We start from the raw sequence: 17,519 nt of genomic DNA on the forward strand, positions 1-17,519 counted from the left end.
TAGAGCTTGAATTAATGAGATCAAGGCACTGTTTTCCTCCAGATTTAATACTAAAACATTTTGGGGAAGGGATTTCTTGCAGCAAAGTTTCAAATTTATTAAAAACGTTCTATCCCTCCTAACAGAGCAAGCTATATAGGCAGCATACAGTCTAAAAACAGGAGAAAAGAGAAGAGAAAAACCGACATACATGACTTACTTGAAACAAAAGAAATCTGGGTAGAACTACAATATTAACAGAAAAGAAGGAGAAAGGGGGAAAAACGATATGGGGGGAACCTGTTGATCAAGTAAAGTAACCTTACCTGAAATAAAATTAGGTATAAGCATCATGAAATAAAAAAGTCTTAAGTTCGGTTTTAAAGAGAGATAGTGAGGTTCTCCGAGGACAAGCAGGCTGCTAGTTCTCACATGTGGGTTGACGTCCGCGTCGGCCTGGGAATCAGTCAGCATTTTGCAAGCAAAATATTTAAAAAAAGTTTTGCCAGAGTCTTCCGGCGCGCGTGCAGCAAACACCGCGCATGCGCGGACTGATTTCCTGCCCATCGCGCCTCTCAGTTTTCTTTTCTCTGTGTTGAGGTGAGGTCGAGTTTTTTTCTGCGCTCCTCTCAGGCCCGGGAAGAGTCTTCTGTTTCGTGGCTTTTTTTGCCTTATTTTCTTTTAACAATTTACCGTTTAAAAAAAAACAAAAGGTACCCATAGTTTCCTTTATTTTTTTGTCCTCTTTTAAAGTTTCCTTTGTTTTTCGATGCGGCCCGCTTAGGCCGCGCAGTTGAGTTGCTCCCTTCTTTTATGCCCTTTTTTCTTTTAACAGGCACAATTGTGTCTTTTGATTTCGCCGAAGCTGTTTTTCTTTCCATATCATCGAAGACACCCACCGGCTTCAAACGTTGTACTAGGTGCAACCGGACCATCTCAGGTACCGATACTCACGCCTGGTGTATCCAGTGCCTTGGGCCCAACCATAGCCCAGCCGCTTGTAGTCTGTGTCTTTGTGTGAAGAAACGGACCCAAGCGTCTTGAGAAGCCCAACGAGAAAAGCTTTTTGGGGCTCGGTCAGGTCCTTCAATGTTGACATTGGTACCGAGGTCGGCGGCGTCCGACATCGACTTTGAGGGAAACATTGACATCGGGAGCAGAGGTAATGGCTGCTGAAAGACCTATTCGCACTGGGAGCAGTGAGGCATTGGGTGGGTCTCCACCTGCCTCGAGGCCTCCTGTTATGCAGGCCCCCAGGGACCGACCTTCGTCGGACCCAGCCCCGAGGAGGCATGAGGATTCCACGTCCTCCTCGTCGGTACCAAGGAGTCTCGATGACGGGCGTCGAGCAAAGGCGAATAAGCACCATCATCGTTCCCCTTCGACACATGGTGCCGGGAGCTCCAGGGTGTCGAAGGAATCTGCACCCGAGAAGCGCTGGCGCTGAGAGGATGGCTCCTCCTCTATTCAGGAGATGCCGATGCGTCAGTCTTCTGGCAGCCTGGTACCTGTTCCCGAGTCTCGACAGATTCTGCCACCGGCTCCTGTACCAACCCCGCAGCCTTGCCCGACAGCAGCTCTCGACGAGTGCATCAGGGCCCTGCTTCCAGAGCTTCTGGAAGGATTGCTGGGCCAGTCTGCTTTGGTGTCGGGGGTGCTTGCGCCTTCCGTACCATCTGCTACAGCGGCGTCTGGCCCTTCGCCTGTGGTGAGGTCCCCGACCTCAGTGCCGCCTGCAGCATCGGTGTTGGCTGCCACCCAGGTCGACTCCCCTTCAACGTCGGTGGAGGAAGCTTCGACTGAGTCCAGGCGGGCGTCGACTTCTCAGCACCGCCATCGAGGACGTCGTGGCAGGCTCAGTTTCAGACTGCTCTGAGGGATATCTTGTCCGATACTGAAGATGAGCGTTCGTGGGAGGAAGAGGATCCCAGGTACTTTTCTTCTGACGAGTCCTATGGGATTCCTTCTGAACCTTCCCCTCCACTAGCAAGGAGAGTTTCTCCACCGGAGAGTCTATCCTTCACCTCCTTTGTCCGGGAAATGGCTGGGGCTATTCCCTTCCCTATGGAGGTTGAGGATGAGCCCAGGGCTGAGATGCTCGAGGTCCTGGATTATCCTTCTCCGCCTAGAGAGGCTGCAACGGCTCCTTTGCATAATGTACTGAAGTAAGCCCTTATGCGAAACTGGTTGTTCCCTCTGTCTAATCCCGTGATCCCGAAAAAGACTGAATCCCAATATCGGATCCACGGGGGGCCTAGATTGATGAGGTCTCAGCTACCTCACAATTCCATGGTTGTGGACTCTGCTCCCAAAAGAGCCAACAGTACTAGGGACTATGCCTCGGCACCCCCAGGCAGAGAATCTAGAACTTTGGACTCTTTTGGGAGGAAGGCGTATCACACCGCTATGCCCGCTGCCAAAATCCAGACATACCAGCTGTTCACGAACATCCAGTTGCGGAACTCGGTGAGGCAACTGTCTAGCTTGGTTGATGTACTCCCTCCAGAGCAGGATGAGCCTTTTCGCCAGGTGGTCAGGCAGCAGAAGGCGTGTCGAAAATGCCTGGCCAGGGGTATGTTCGACACTTTTGATATAGCATCCAGCATTGCTGCCCAGGGTATAGTGATACGCAGACTCTCATGGCTGCGTGTCTCTGACCTGGATCATTCGGTCCAGCAGTGGATGGCGGATGTTCCTTGCCGGGTGGATAACCTTTGTGGTGAGAAAGTAGAGGATCTGGTTGACCAGGTCAAGAAACACAATGATGCTATGGATTCTCTCTCCCGCTGTGCGTCTTCTGCTACTACCTCCTCATCTAGAAGGTTTTTTGGAGGGAAGAGGAGTGCTCCCTATTCCTATGCTAGGCGTAGGTACACTCCTGCTTCTCGGCAGCCTGCCCAGGTCCAGCGCGCTCGTTCTCGTCAACAGTGTGCGCCTAAGGCCACTGTGGCTCCCCAGCAAAAGGAAGGGACGGGCTTTTGACTGGCTCCAGTTCCCTCAGTAAACGTGTCCATACCGGACGACTTGCCAGTTGGGGGGAGGTTAATGTTATTTCATCAAAAGTGGCCTCTTATAACCTCCGACCGTTATAAGAGTTCTTCAAACTGTCTGGTTAGGATACACCCTCAATATGGAATCCAAGCCTCCAAATTGCCCACTGGGAGCTCAGTCCTACAGTTCCCAGCACAAGCAGGTATATGCCGAGGAACTCTCCAGCCTTCTACAGGCCCAAGTGGTCGAACTCGTTCCACCAGGGGAAGGAGGGCTGGGATTCTATTCCAGGTACTTCCTTGTGCAAAAGAAAACAGGGGGGATGTGTCCCATCCTAGACCTAAGGACCCTGAACAAATTTCTTGTCCGAGAAAAGTTCAGGATGGTTTCCTTACGCACCCTTCTTCCCATGATTCAGGAAAACGATTGGCTATGCTCTCTGGACTTAAAGGATGATTATACACACATCTTGATACTTCTAGCTCACAGAAAGTATCTTCGATTTCGGCTGGGAACACAGCACTTTCAGTACAGTGTACTGCCTTTTGGCCTGGCGTTTGCGCCCAGAGTATTTACCAAATGCCTAGCTGTAGTCGCAGCGTCGCTACGCAGACGGAGTGCATGTGTTTCCTTATCTTGACGATTGGCTGGTGAAGAGCACCTTGAAGGAGGGTGCTCTGGAGTCCATGCGAATGACTATTCGGGTGCTAGAGCTACTGGGGTTCGTCATAAATTATCCCAAGTCCCCAAGTGCAAAAATTGGAATTCATTGGAGCCCTGTTGAACACTCAGACAGCTCAAGCTTATCTTCCCGAGACAAGGATGGACAACCTTCTGTCCCTGGTTCGAGCATCTCAGCAGATCATGGGTCAGCAAATGTTAAGACTTCTGGGGCACATGGCCTCCACAGTTCATGTCACGCCCATGGCACGTCTACATATGAGATGAGCTCAATGGACCCTAGCTTCCCAGTGGTATCAAGCTGCAGGGGATCTAGAGAATATGATCCAGCTGTCCACCGATTTCTGGAATTCCTTTTACTGGTGGACAATTCGATCCAATTTGACCTTGGGACGTCCATTCCAAATTCCTCAGCCACAAAAAGTGCTGATGACGGATGCATCCCTCCTGGGGTGGGGAGCTCATGTAGATGGGCTCCACACTCAGGGAGCCTGCTCCTTTCAGGAAAGAGGTCTGCAGATCAACCTCCTGGAATTAAGAGCGATCTGGAACGCTCTCAAGGCTTTCAGAGATCGGCTGTCCAACCAAGTGATCTTAATTCAGACGGACAATCAGGTTGCCATGTTTTACACCAACAAGCAGGGGGGCACCGGATCTCACCCTCTGTGTCAGGAAGCAGTCCAGATGTGGCTTTGGGCTTGTTGTCATGGCATGTTTCTCCAAGCCACTTATCTGGCAGGCGTAAACAACAGTCTGGCCGACAGGTTGAGCAGGATTATGCAACCTCACGAGTGGTCACTGAACATGGGCGTAGTCCACAAGATGTTCCGAGTGTGGGGCACCCCCTCGGTGGATCTTTTTGCCACTCAAATCAATCACAAGGTCCCTCAGTTCTGTTCCAGGTTTCAGGCCCACGACAGACTAGCGTCAGATGCCTTTCTCCTACATTGGAGGCCAGGCCTTCTGTATGTGTATCCTCCCATACCTCTAGTAGGAAAGACTTTGCTGAAACTCAAGCAAGACTGCGGAACCATGATCCTGATTGCACCCTTCTGGCCGCGTCAGATCTGGTTCCATCTTCTTCTGGAGTTGTCCTCCGAAGAACCGTGGAGATTGGACTGTTTTCCAACCCTCATCACTCAGAACGAGGGGTCGCTTCTACATCCCAACCTCCAGTCTTTGGCTCTCACAGACTGGATGTTGAGAGCTTAGAATTCGCCTCCTTGGGTCTTTCAGAGGGTGTCTCCCGAGTCTTGTTTGCTTCACGGAGCCTGTCTGGCGCCTAAAAGAGCGATCCTGATTGGGAAGCCTTCATGGAGTCTGTCTGGCGCCTAAAAGGGCGATCCTGATCCTGATTGGGAAGCCTTACTCCTTGCTTCCCAACCAGGATCGGCCTTTTAGGAGCCAGACAGGCTCCGTGACCAATCACAGCTGAGCTGTGATCAGTAGTTTGCCCCAGCAATGTGTAGCTCACATCAGCAACGTAGACTTGTAGAGCGATTATTACGGGCGGGTGTGCTCCCTGCAACTTGATCTGATGCTCGACGTGTGAACTCCCATCTGCTCTGCAGCATTCCTGTGAGTTTGCCATAGCTCACTAGGGTGCCGCAGCACAGATTGGGAAACAATGACTTAGGGTTTAACAATTTGTGTTGAAGTATGAATGCCTACTTTTTTGTCTTCCCTCTGTAAAAGGTCTGAGTTTAAAGTGCTTTCCATTAGTTTGCATTTCTTTATCAAAGTGCTAAGATATGGGATTTGTTGCCAGCTGAAATTTGATTACTTTTTGTCTTTTTGGAGACTGTTGAAAGCGTGCCTCTTTAAAAAGTTTTTATTAATAGAAAATAATATACAAATTGATGTAGCTTTAATATGTAGTGCTGTGCTGTACTGACTGAATCTGGAATCAGCTCCTTGGAACGTTATCTTACTCTGAATCTTTTTAGGTGAAAAAGAGGGTTATAAAAGCTTAAGGTAAAACACGCAGCCACACATTTCCCTCTTCCCCCATACAAAAAGGAAAAAAAAAAAAGTCAGAGAAAGCCCTATACTAGATCAGTGTATGATAATAATTTCCTAAAAACGTGCTAGAAGACAGACTGGAGTCCTGGACCCACAGCCCATAATACACTGTAGAACTTAGTACACATGCAACTTGAGCCTGGTCACATGGTCAGAGATACAGGGCTGTGAATGCTGCTTCTGCAGAAGCTCTGTTTTGGCTACATCTGGACTCTGGGCTTAGGAATCAAACCTAGGTCTCCAAAACGGCAGCTCCACATGGGCCAGAGCCAGATTCCAAACAGCACTGTGTTATAGCCATCCAACTGAATTCCAGCTGGGTCTATCACACAACTGTCTCTCTTTGTTAAATTGTACAGCGCTGCGTAACCCTAGTAGCGCTCTAGAAATGTTAAGTAGTAGTAGTAGTAACCAGTAACTGACAAAAGTATATTACCCTGGTACCCTTTATTCAAACATAATCTAAAAGCCCTCTGGACAGTACATGACAACTTCTGAAAGAAGAATACCATGCAGGAAAGTCAAGCAATTTTTAAAGAGAAGGCACCAGAATGTGGTTGTTCTTCCATCCAAGTTCTCATTTTCCAGTAGCTACACCTGTTACAGCATGAGTCTATCTATCAGTATATCATCCCTTCCCTCTACTATCCATTATTAGCTGTTTATCCAGGGCAGACACACTGAACATACCTTTCTCTACATGAGCTTTGATTCCAGCTCTTCTGTCCCTAGCGATCTGAGCCAACTCGCGCAGTTTCTCCTCCTTTTTCTCTTTTTCCTTTTGAGCCATTTTTCTTTCCACCTGAGCACGCATTTCCACTGCTTCCCGAGCCTGGGGACCACCAAAAGAGCAAAGATATAAAACCGAGAATGGTGTGCAATATTCAGCGAGAGACTATCAGGCTCATTTTCAAAAGAGAAGGATGCACATCTTTCGACACAAATTGGAAGATGGGTTTCCTTCTCAAAGGGTCGCCCAAATCGGCATAATCGAAAGCCGATTTTGGGCATCCCCAACTGCTTTCCGTCGCGGGGATGACCAAAGTTCACGGGGGCGTGTCGGAGGCATAGCGAAGGCGGGACTTGGGCGTGCATAACACATGGGCATCCTCGACCCAAAATGGAAAAAAAAAAGGGCGTCCCTGACGAGCACTTGGACGACGTTACCTAGTCCTGTTTTTCTTACGATCAAGCCACAAACTGACCAGATGACCACCGGAGAGAATCGGGGATCACTTCCCCTTAACTCACCCAGTGGTCACTAACCCCCTCCCACCCTCAAAAAACATCTTTAACAAAATTTTGTGCCAGCCTCTAATGCCATACTCAAGTCCATCACAGCAGTATAAGGTCCCTGGAGCAGTTTTAGTGGGTGCAATGCACTTCAGGCAGGTGAACCCGGGCCCATCCCCCCCCCCCCCGTTACACTTGTGGTGGTAAATGCGAGCCCTCCAAAACCCACTGTACCCACATCTAGGTGCTCCCCTTCACCCGTAAGGGCTATGGTAGTGGTGTACAGTTGTGGGTAGTGGGTTTTGGGAGGCTCAGCACACAAAGTAAGGGAGCTACGTACCTGGGAGCAATTTATGAAGTCCACTGCAATGCCCCCTAGGGTGCCCAGTTGGTGTGCTGGCATGTCAGGGAGACCAGTGCACTACGAATGCTGGCTCCTCCCACGACCAAAGAGCTTGCATTTGGTCGTTTCTGAGATGGGTGTCAAGATTTGGGCGTCCTCGACTGTATTATCGAAACGAAAGATGGACGTCCAACTTGTTTCGATAATACGGGTTTCCCTGCCCCTCCACCAGGACGTTTTGCGAGGATGTCCTCAGCAAAACTTGGGCGTCCCTTTCGATTATGCCCCTCCACATGGTAAAAATGCTGAAGGAGTCTCCCAGGAGGTGACATCAGAAAATAAGGTGGTCACAGACAGTATCAGTTTGAACGCTAGACTCCTGTCACTGCAGCGGCCAAGTGAGTAAAAATAATTTCTATAAAGGAAATGGAGTAGCTATGGGCTAGAACGCAAAGAGAAGCTACATGTGAAGATCACATTCTACAGCCCTGGCCCAAAAGACATGTGCAGGTGATTTAACCTTTCAGTGGTTATCTGGGGAAGAGACAACAGTTTAAATATAGCATGCTATGGCAGATAAAATCTACAAGCAGGCATATTTTCAAAGCACTTAGCCTTCCAAACCTATGGAACTTTGGAAGGCTAAGTGCTTTGAAAATATGCCTCCCAAGGCCTCTCTTTTATATACATTCCTCTTCCTGTTTTAATTCGGGGGACCTAACGTTCACTAGTTTGGGTTAAGTGGTTTACACAACACTGGAAAGGCTCTGGGTTCGAAACCCTCAGCGCAGAGCATCTCTTGAGACCAGCACATGTAAGGCAAGCCTAGGCTAGGTGAGGGAAGAGACTGAAGGCCTTGGGAAGTGAATGAAGCACTGACCTTCCTGTCAGCAATATAAAGAGCCTCGGCAAGTTTAGCAAAGTTTTCATTGATGTGCACCGTCTGAAGGCCTCTGCCATCCGCAGCCAGACGCTTATCCAGTGGAATGGTGTATCCCTGTAGTGAAAGGAGATGAATGTCAGTCCCTCTGCAGTCACTGCCCTCCCACACAATATCACATTTGTGCAGGTGTATGTACCTACACACACACAATTCAAACTAGATTCAAAGGAAATCTGAACATTAAAAGGACACACTTTAGTAAAAACTATAAGGGAGAAGATGTAGATGATTACGTTTATTTGATTTAACTGACAGAACAAGATGAAGACATATATACAAGTCTGGTATAGAGTGAGGAGGGAGTGCAGGAAAATTATCAACATCTTAAGAACACACAATGTCTCATCAGCATTGCTAAAGCTGTTTTTTTCCTTAAGTCTCACTTATAAGTACATAAGTATTGCCACACTGGGACAGACTAAAGGCCTATCAAGTACAGCATCCTGTTTCCAAAAGTGGCCAATCCAGGTCACAAGTACCTGGCAAGATCCCAAAAAGGTTTATGAAAATGGAAGAATCAGAGGAGTGGCCTAGTGGTTAGAGCACTGGTCTTGCAATCCAGAGGTGACCAGTTCAAATCCCACTGCTGCTCTTTGTGATCTTGGGTAAGTCACTTAACCCTCCATTGCCTCAGGTACAAACTTAGATTGTGAGCCCTCCTGAGACAGAGAAATATCCAGAGTACCTGAATGTAACTCACCTTGAGCTACTACTGAAGAAGGTGTGAGCAAAATCTAAATAAATAAAGATTCTAGAATTCTAAAGAATAACAAGATTCCATGCAGAATTTCAAAGTGTAGCAACATTCCATGTAGAACCCCAAAGAGTAACAAGCTTTCTTCAGGGTGGAGGAGTGGCCTAGTAGAGCACCAGTCTTGACATCCAGAGGTGGCTGGTTCAAATCCCACTGCTGCTCTTTGTGATCTTGGGTAAGTCACTTAACCCTCCATTGCCTCAGGTAGAAACTTAGATTGTGACCCCTCCTGGGACAGGGAAATATCCAGAGCACCTGAATGTAACTCACCTTCAGCTACTACTGAAAAAGGTGTGATCAAAATCTAAATAAATAAATAATTAAATCAAATACCTGTATTCTCTAACTCCCTTCATTATCATCCAGTTTTCATGCTCACTGTCTGTAGTTTAAGTGGCCAGTGCCCAAACAAGTCACCAATGATCCATCTTCACCGTCTTTAGAAAATCCATTTCCATGATTCTGATTTAAAATGAAAATGGATTCTGAGATCTTTGCTTGCACTGGTGTTAACTGCAGCTATATGCAGTTCTGAGGCAGGCAAGAGCCTCTATAGATGGAGATTTCCATAAGGATCTATGGCTTTATAACAATGCGTACACTGAGGGAACTTTATAAATAAAAACTCATACTCTAACTGTACAATGCTGTGTACTACCCCTACATAGTCAAGATGCATTTCGTGAAAACTTTGTTTTACATATCCATCTATTACAGAAAGCACAGTTAAAATGTTTGTGCAGCGCTGTGTACACCTTGTAGCGCTATAGAAATGCTAAATAGTAGAAATAGTAGTAGTAGTAAAATCAAGGCTGTGAGCAGGGAGAGTCAGACTAAGATTTAAAGTAGACCAAAAGCCACAGGTTTTTTTTAGCTGGGATTTGAAAGTAGCTGAAGAGGAAAAATGATGCACTGACTGAAGCCAGCTATTCCAGTCATATGGTGCAGCAAGCTGAAAAGAAAGGTGTCTGGAATCAGCCACGGAATAGAAGAGCTCAGTTAAGAGCTGCTTGCTTGATGGAGGTCGTGTGGAGGGGGCCTGGGGGAAATAGGCAGAGTGAATAAGGGTAAATAAAGACCAACACCAGAACCTGGGAAATGGAGCAGGTTGTACTGTAGTTGTCTCTGCAGGAGTTAATGCAAATGTGGATGAGTGTTTTAGTATATGTTCAGAAAGGGACATCGATGCATTTTAAAAAGACTTATTGCTCTGTGACTGTGCAGTACTGTGTACACTGGTTCTTAGTGAGTAACTCATGCCCTGTCCTACACTATAATTTCGACATTGCATTTTGAATAGCTCATGAATCCCAGTGTGGAACAGAGTGGAATCTCAGTGCCTGCACTTGACATTACAACTCTGGAATCACTCATTGGAGCTCCAGGGAAGGGCACAAAAGACTTTAAAGGAACCACCAACAGCAGATGCCTTGCTATTGTCTATCACCACCGCTTTTCTTTCTAACCTTGAACCCCTAACAGTAACCTAAAGATCAGGTTTCCTTGGCAATGTCCATGGACTAACCCATCACACCTGTTACATTACCTTTGCATTTTTCCAGTTTGAAATACAGGGAGGAATCTTCCACTCCTGCTGCTCCTTCACTGTCATCTGGCATGAGAGAGAGAAAGAGAAGATTTGTGTAAGTACATCAGAAAAGGGGCATCTAGCCATCCCTCACCCTATAAAATGTATACACACACATACATTCACAATCATAAGATGTTCTTTTCCAGTTCATGTTGGAAACACAATGCAAAATCTAGCAGATCTATAGATAAAAATATTGTACATATATGTATGGTTATATGTATCTATATCTATACTATTCAACTATATAAATATGAGCAACAATATGTCTAATTTGCAGGGAGATTTTACTGAACTTTAATCAAATCATTACATGAAAAAGTGCATTTTGGTATGCAGGTCCTAGCACTTGAAGTCAGATATGGAAAGAGCTAATTTAGGAAGCTGAAATGTTTTGATACATAAGGGTTTCCTTATTGCCCTGCCAGATCAGTTCAGACACATGGGTTATACCCTGTCAGCAGATAGAGGACTAACACTTTTCAGTGGCATCATCGTGAGTGGTGCAAATGAGGCATTTTCTCCAGTGGTGCAGCAGGATTTCAAGAATCCATGGACTCCATGTCATTGTTCCCTTGCCCTTCAGAGCAGTTCTTTTCAGGCTGATTCCTCTGGCAGAAGAGCCTTGCTGTATTCCCTAGTAGAGCACGCTTCCAGGCTCCAGTCTTTGTCTGCTCCTGGTTCAGCAAGTACGGATTAACTATGCTCCCAGGGTTGGCTCCCAGGGCAATAGCCTAAAGGCTGCTTTTCCTGGCAACACAGGACGCCAGGCTCCCATGGCAATACTCTTCAGAGTGTTTTATTGATGGAGCAGTTTCATGGGTCTGTGGTGAAAGTAATGCTAGGTAGGCTCCAAGGACCCTTGCTCCTGTGGTGTCCTGTTCAGCATAGACAGAGATCAGGCTGGGAAACAGAAAAGGGCTGGGGGGGGGGGGTCCTCTTCTCCCTCTGCTAGAAGATCTATCATCCTTCAGCACTAGCTCTCTAAAGTTTGTGGCGGAGGGAGCTGTGAGGGGTTTCTTCATCAAGGGGTTGGTCGGGTGTGTATTTCATTGGTGACACACAGGCTTCTTTCTCCCTTCTATGCTCCCTTACTCACCTGCACTTATTCTATGTCCCTTCCACCCCCTAGACTGTCCCTCCCATCTCCTGCATTCACTCCATATTAGTACATAAGTACATAAATGTTGCCATTCTGGGACAGATTGAGGGTCCATCAAGCCCAGTATCCCATTTCCAACAGTGGACAATCCAGTACAATACATTTTAAGCTGCTTATCCCAGAAATAACCAGTGGATTTTCCCCAAGTCCATTTTAATAATGGCTTATGGACTTTTCTTTTAGGAAGCTATCCAAACTTTTTATAAACCCCGCTAAGCTAACTGCTTTTACCACATTTTCTGACAACGAATTCCAGAGTTTAATTACATGTTGAGTGATGAAATATTTTCTCCGATTCGTTTTAAATTTACTACTTTGTAGCTTTATTGTGTGCCCCCTAGTCCTAGTATTTTTGGAAAGAGTAAACAAGCGATTCACATCTACCCATTCCACTCTACTCAGTATTTTATATACATATTTCATACCTCCCCTCAGACGTCTTTTCTCCAAGCTGAAGAGCCCAAGACTCATAGGGAAGTCGTCCCATCCCCTTTTTCATTTTCGTTGCCCTTCTCTGTAGTTTTTCTAATGCCACTATATCTTTTTTGAGATGCGGTGAGCAGAAATGAACACAGTATTTAAGATGCAGTTGCTCAATCGAGCGATACATAGGCATTATAACATTCTTATTTTTGTTTTCCATTCCTTTCCTAATAATACCTAACACTCTATTTGCTTTCTTTGCCACCGCAGCACACTGAGCAGAGGGTTTCAAAGTACTGTCAACGATGATTCCTAGATCCTTTTCCTGGTCGGCGACTCCTAATGTGGAACCTTGCATGACGTTGCTATAATTCAGGTTCCTCTTTCCCACATGCATCACTTTGCACTTGCTCACATTAAACATCATCTGCCATTTGGATTCCCAGTCTTGTAAAGTCCTCTTGCAATTTATTTACTTCACTAGTTACTCCCATCTCTAGATCATTTATAAATATGTTAAAAAGCAGCGGACCCAGCACAGACCCCTGGGGAACCCCACTATCTACCCTTCTCTATTGAGAATACTGACCATTTAAACCTACTCTTTCTTCTGTCCTTTAACCAGTTTTTAATCCACAATAGAACACTACCTCCTACTTCTTGAACTCTCTCTCTCTCCCATCAGACTCCTTCAGTTCTTTTCACCAGACCTGGTTTTCCAGATGAACTCATACAGTTGGGGGTTATCTAGGGGCAGCTCTTGAAAGACAGGTTTCTCCCCCTCCCCCATTTACTTTTGGTGCTTTCAGAATATCAACTAATGAGAAGGAAAGGAACGGAATGTGCCTTTGCCTGTAAGGGGACTTTTGGGCAGGGACTGAAGGGCAGAATGGCTTACAATGGGAGTGAACTCCTTCAGCCTGCTCCAATTTTTACAGTAGGAACAGTATGAACAGAGCAGCCTTCAGACTGAGTGCTTGGATATGTGCTAAAAGTGGCAGAGGCAGTAGCATGAAGGGAGAGCCATGAAGATTCTGTCTGAGCTTATTAAATACTGCTCCCATTGTGGTGGATGTCAGAGCTGTTCAGAAAAGTACAGCTCCTGCCATAGTAAGTCACTGGGGCACATGGCCCACTTATCAGAAAAACTACTGTAATTGAGTTGACAAGCACAGAAAACTCCTCACAGGGGCACGTGGAATCTCCAGAAAGTTTTGGGGTGCTGGCCATTGCTCCTGGCACATGAGTTTTCCTTTTTGCTCCTGTTTTGTCTTCAGGAAGTGTTTCACACAAACTGCATTGTCCCTATAGGGTTTTTCTTATGAAGCAGCAACTTCTGACAAACCCCCAAGTTTGTTCTTCCCCTTCATAGAGTATATTTGATGCAGCAGGTGTAGGGGTCCCTACTTGGACCAGAGGGAGGAAACAAACCTCAGATCTCAGAGGAGTCTGTTCAGGACAAGAGAATTTGCCTGGAAACTCAAGAGGATTGCGAGATGCAGTCTGTGGCTTCTGGTCCAGGGTCGGAGACCTGGACTTCTGCCAGCCTAGGAGGAGACAAGGGGACTTCTGTTGCAGATCCCTTACAACAGTGGTTCCCAAACCTGGTCCTGGAGGAACCCCTGCCAATCAGGTTTTCAAGAGATCCACAATGAAAATTCATGAGAGAGATTTGCATGCAGTGGACTCCAGATAAACCTTATACAGGAGTAAATTTCTCTTCTCCTCTTGTGTTGTGCCGGATTCAGGTTATTTTATAGCTGGGTCCCAAGTCTCTGACTTGCCCAAACCCCCACAGGTAATTTTAAGTTTCTTCTGGAAAGTGGGATAGGGGATGGCATGCAGTACAACTGTTTGCAAAGCAGGTTCCTCGAACTCAGCAGATTTTGTTTAGTTAAGACACGTAAACCACATTATCAGAGAGATAACACTCAAGCTTGCACTGTCATATGTGAAGAAGATCTAAGGAGTTCCATCATCATGGTGCCATCACAGGGTCACTGCTTACTAACCTATAGGAGAGCAACACAGGAGTACTGCCAATTTACCTTTCTGCTGGGTGAATGCATGACTGGTGCAGGGGGTGATGGGGGCCCACGGGGTATTTTCTTATTAATCCTGAAAGTAAAAATGATTGCTTTAATCCACACATTCCAATTATTTAAAAAGTGTCCATATCATGAATACGTTTTCTAAGGTGAAGTTAGCAAGTAACGTCAAATACTCACAGAACAACTTTCTTAAACACGTGCTACTACAGGATAGGTACAGTGCAACCAGCAACAGAGCAAGCTCACACACACAAAGAGAACACGCAACAGCAGCAGTAGTGAATGCTTCAAACGCACACACCCAGCCCTAGCACAACTCTTTGGTTTCTCTGTCAGAATACTAGCTTTTCCATTTGTGATCTGTGTGTGACTGATATACTCGTCCCCTGGAAACTGACTCATCACGCTTACCCAACATTTGATGAAAATGGCCCTAGAAATGTCTTTTGTGATCGTCTCTGGGAAAAGGCAACTAAAATAGCAGATTCAAACTGTTGAGAATGGCCATTTTTTGTCTCATGTAAAAGTTACATGTTTGAACTTCTATAACTATTTTTCCACATAAAAGGATGGGGGTTGGACTGGTCTGTTATAAATTGTTTGCTCTAACAGAATTCATTAAAACCTCATTTTTTGTTTCTGGTGACATTTGTCCCCCAGCGTCTTGCACAGTTCTCCTACTGACTCTGAGCTTCTCCCTTCTCTTCACATACTTACTTGAATCTGGGTGGTTCCATGGGGTCTTTCTGCATCTCCACCATACGAATCACCCTCTGTTTGGCTCCTGAATTAAACGCGACACCCTGCTGAGATGGTGTATATCTGAGAAAAGCAGGTATAAGCATGAGGTTCCTCAGAGGCACGTTCTAGTCATAAGAACATTTCCACGCACAGAGACTTTACTAAAACATATAGAGGACTAAGATACCTGCTATTTACTGAGATGATGATAGTGTGGCAGAAAAGTGAGACTCAAAGGTAGAGATTTCCACTTAAAGACAGCAGACACTGTTTTTGTTTATACAATGTTGAATTAAGATGCATAAATTAATACGTAAGAAATTATTACATGCAAAGAATCTTAGTAAAAAAGAAAGTTAACATTTAAGACTAGAATGATATAACTACTGCCAGACACACACGTCCCTGCAGACTCATTTGCTCCAATTCTTTGACTATTTTCAAGCATTAGTTTATCTGCTTGATTTATTACACTTTATATTTGTCTCAAACAACAGTATTGAAGCAGATTGTATCACTTGAAACATTTCATACAGATATACACATTTGTATATAAATAATAAAATGAGAAATAATAAATGGTGGGTTTGAAGCCAGCAGGCATCTCTCTGAATGATTCCAGCCACTGCTCACTAGGGAGACAAGAGTCCAGAACCGTCTGTGTGTGACCCTTTTTGCTGCTACAGAATAGCAGTCTGATGGCCAGAAACTGTGCTAACAGGGTATCTTAGAGCCAGTCATAGGAAAGGGACAGGGCCAAACTGATAATATATTAAACGTCAGTCTGCATATCATCTTTTGGACTTAAGATTTATGGGTTTTTTGTACTATGTGTATTATTGTATATTCAATTGATTGTATGTACCCTCATATGATATTTTATGACGGTTTTTATATTTAATTTTAATTATGATGAGCGGTATACCAAATACATTTAAAATATGAAACCTGAAAACTATGAGTGGACAATGAAGGCGACAGAAGCATGCTTCCTGCCCAAGTCAGCAAAGGTCATATTGTCATTACACCAGTCCAGCAGAGGTAGGGTTACTTTATTATGAGTACGAAGGAAGGGATCAGTGAAGACTTTCTGCTCTTTACACACTGGGCAGCACTACAGAGGCTCTATACACTGTACAGACTGAAAGCATTACTTTCATTCTCTCCAGATACCGTTACCAGCCTTCCATGAAAATTCCTCTGCTATAGAAATGCTAAAAAAAACCCTACAGTAATATCTGAAAGACCAGAGTCTTATAAGCAAGCTGACAGTACAGCCATAAACTGCAATTTAACCTGTGAAGTGTGAAGACTCAAGTACCAGATCGACCTCTATCACAGTCCATGACCTTCACTGGATCACAAAATTCCCTTCCATTAACACTTAGCCTTAGGATCTTCTGATCTTGTTACCTCATAGAACTGTGCACTGTGTCTTGTGAATGAGCTCTACATAAAAATATGTACATACACTGCAGAACTGGACTGTGATAAAATCCTCCACCCTGGTAGAGTTGAACCCCAGTATGGGAAGAAACACTCCTCGTTACAGACCTGATGTATTGGGCTGGGGCTAATTTGTCGGCTGCCCGAACTGGCATGGCTGCAGCCACCTTCTGAGACACAGACTTCTCTAGGGCCTGCCTTGTTTTCTCAGTCAACTGTAATGAGACATAAGAATGAAGTATTTTGCATATCTGAAGAGAAATGTAAACATAGTCACGGTAACCTCCGAGTCCCATAATTACCTCCTTGACGGCCTCTTCATCTGGCCTCCGCAGGTCCGGATCATCTTCATTCATAACTTCTTTAGGAACCAGATCAGTGTACTTGCTGTAAATCACCTGAAACACATTATGGAGATTGCTCCATTACTGATCTCACATTTCCCGCCAGGAAATCAGGAACTTGGTCAGTAACTCTACAAAGAACAACAAAGTCAGACACAGGCAAGCCAGATATGACAAGTATCTTGAAAAACCCCAAGTAGTAAATCCTTTTGTTATTGCTCAAACCCAGGGATAAACAACAGTTTATTAGGACTACATGCCCAGTAAAGGTTTATGGACCTTTCCTTCATTAACTTGTCTAAACTTTCTCTTATTCGTTTTAAATGTGCTACCTCTTAGTTTCATGAAATGTACCCTCATGTTAGTACTATTTTAAAGATCCACTCACACACAGTTTTATAGACCTCTATCCCATCTCATCCAGGCTGAAGAGCTCTTACCTGTTTAGCATTTCTTCACAGGGACGTTCTTCAATTCCTTCTCTCCTTGGGATCAACTCTGCTGTTTATTTTCTCATTCTGCTATCTTTTTTGAGATAGGATGACCAGAACTGCGCACAGTACTCAAGGTACAGTTGCAAATGGTCAGATGCATGATAATATTATCAGTTTTATTCTCCATAAAACTATGACCCTAAAGAATGTCTTGGCAGCTGGGAGCCTAAATTATGCAAGAAGTTCATGTGAGTCCTCCCCAAGCCGTCAGCAGAGAATAGTGCATGAAACACCTGCTGATACTGCTGAGAAGGGGTTATATCGGAGAAAACGGTCCCCAGAATTATAGAGGAAGCTATATACTTTCAGGTATTTTAGCAC

General features: G+C 45.2%; 1 protein-coding gene across 1 annotated transcript in view; it reads right to left on the reverse strand.

Moving 5' to 3' along the window:
• LOC115458954 (SNW domain-containing protein 1) overlaps positions 1-17,519 on the reverse strand; it is a 65,192-nt gene that overhangs the window by 14,001 nt on the left and 33,672 nt on the right. Inside the window, exons 4-10 of the mRNA XM_030188810.1 lie at positions 16,663-16,758; positions 16,469-16,575; positions 14,891-14,995; positions 14,171-14,240; positions 10,493-10,558; positions 8,130-8,246; positions 6,364-6,505 (exon numbers count right to left, since the gene is read on the reverse strand). Coding sequence (XP_030044670.1) covers positions 6,364-6,505; positions 8,130-8,246; positions 10,493-10,558; positions 14,171-14,240; positions 14,891-14,995; positions 16,469-16,575; positions 16,663-16,758 — 703 coding nt within the window. The remainder of the gene's footprint in view (positions 1-6,363; positions 6,506-8,129; positions 8,247-10,492; positions 10,559-14,170; positions 14,241-14,890; positions 14,996-16,468; positions 16,576-16,662; positions 16,759-17,519) is intronic.

Source organism: Microcaecilia unicolor, unplaced genomic scaffold, assembly GCF_901765095.1.
Source record: "Microcaecilia unicolor unplaced genomic scaffold, aMicUni1.1, whole genome shotgun sequence".
NCBI classification, from domain to species: Eukaryota; Metazoa; Chordata; class Amphibia; order Gymnophiona; family Siphonopidae; genus Microcaecilia; species Microcaecilia unicolor.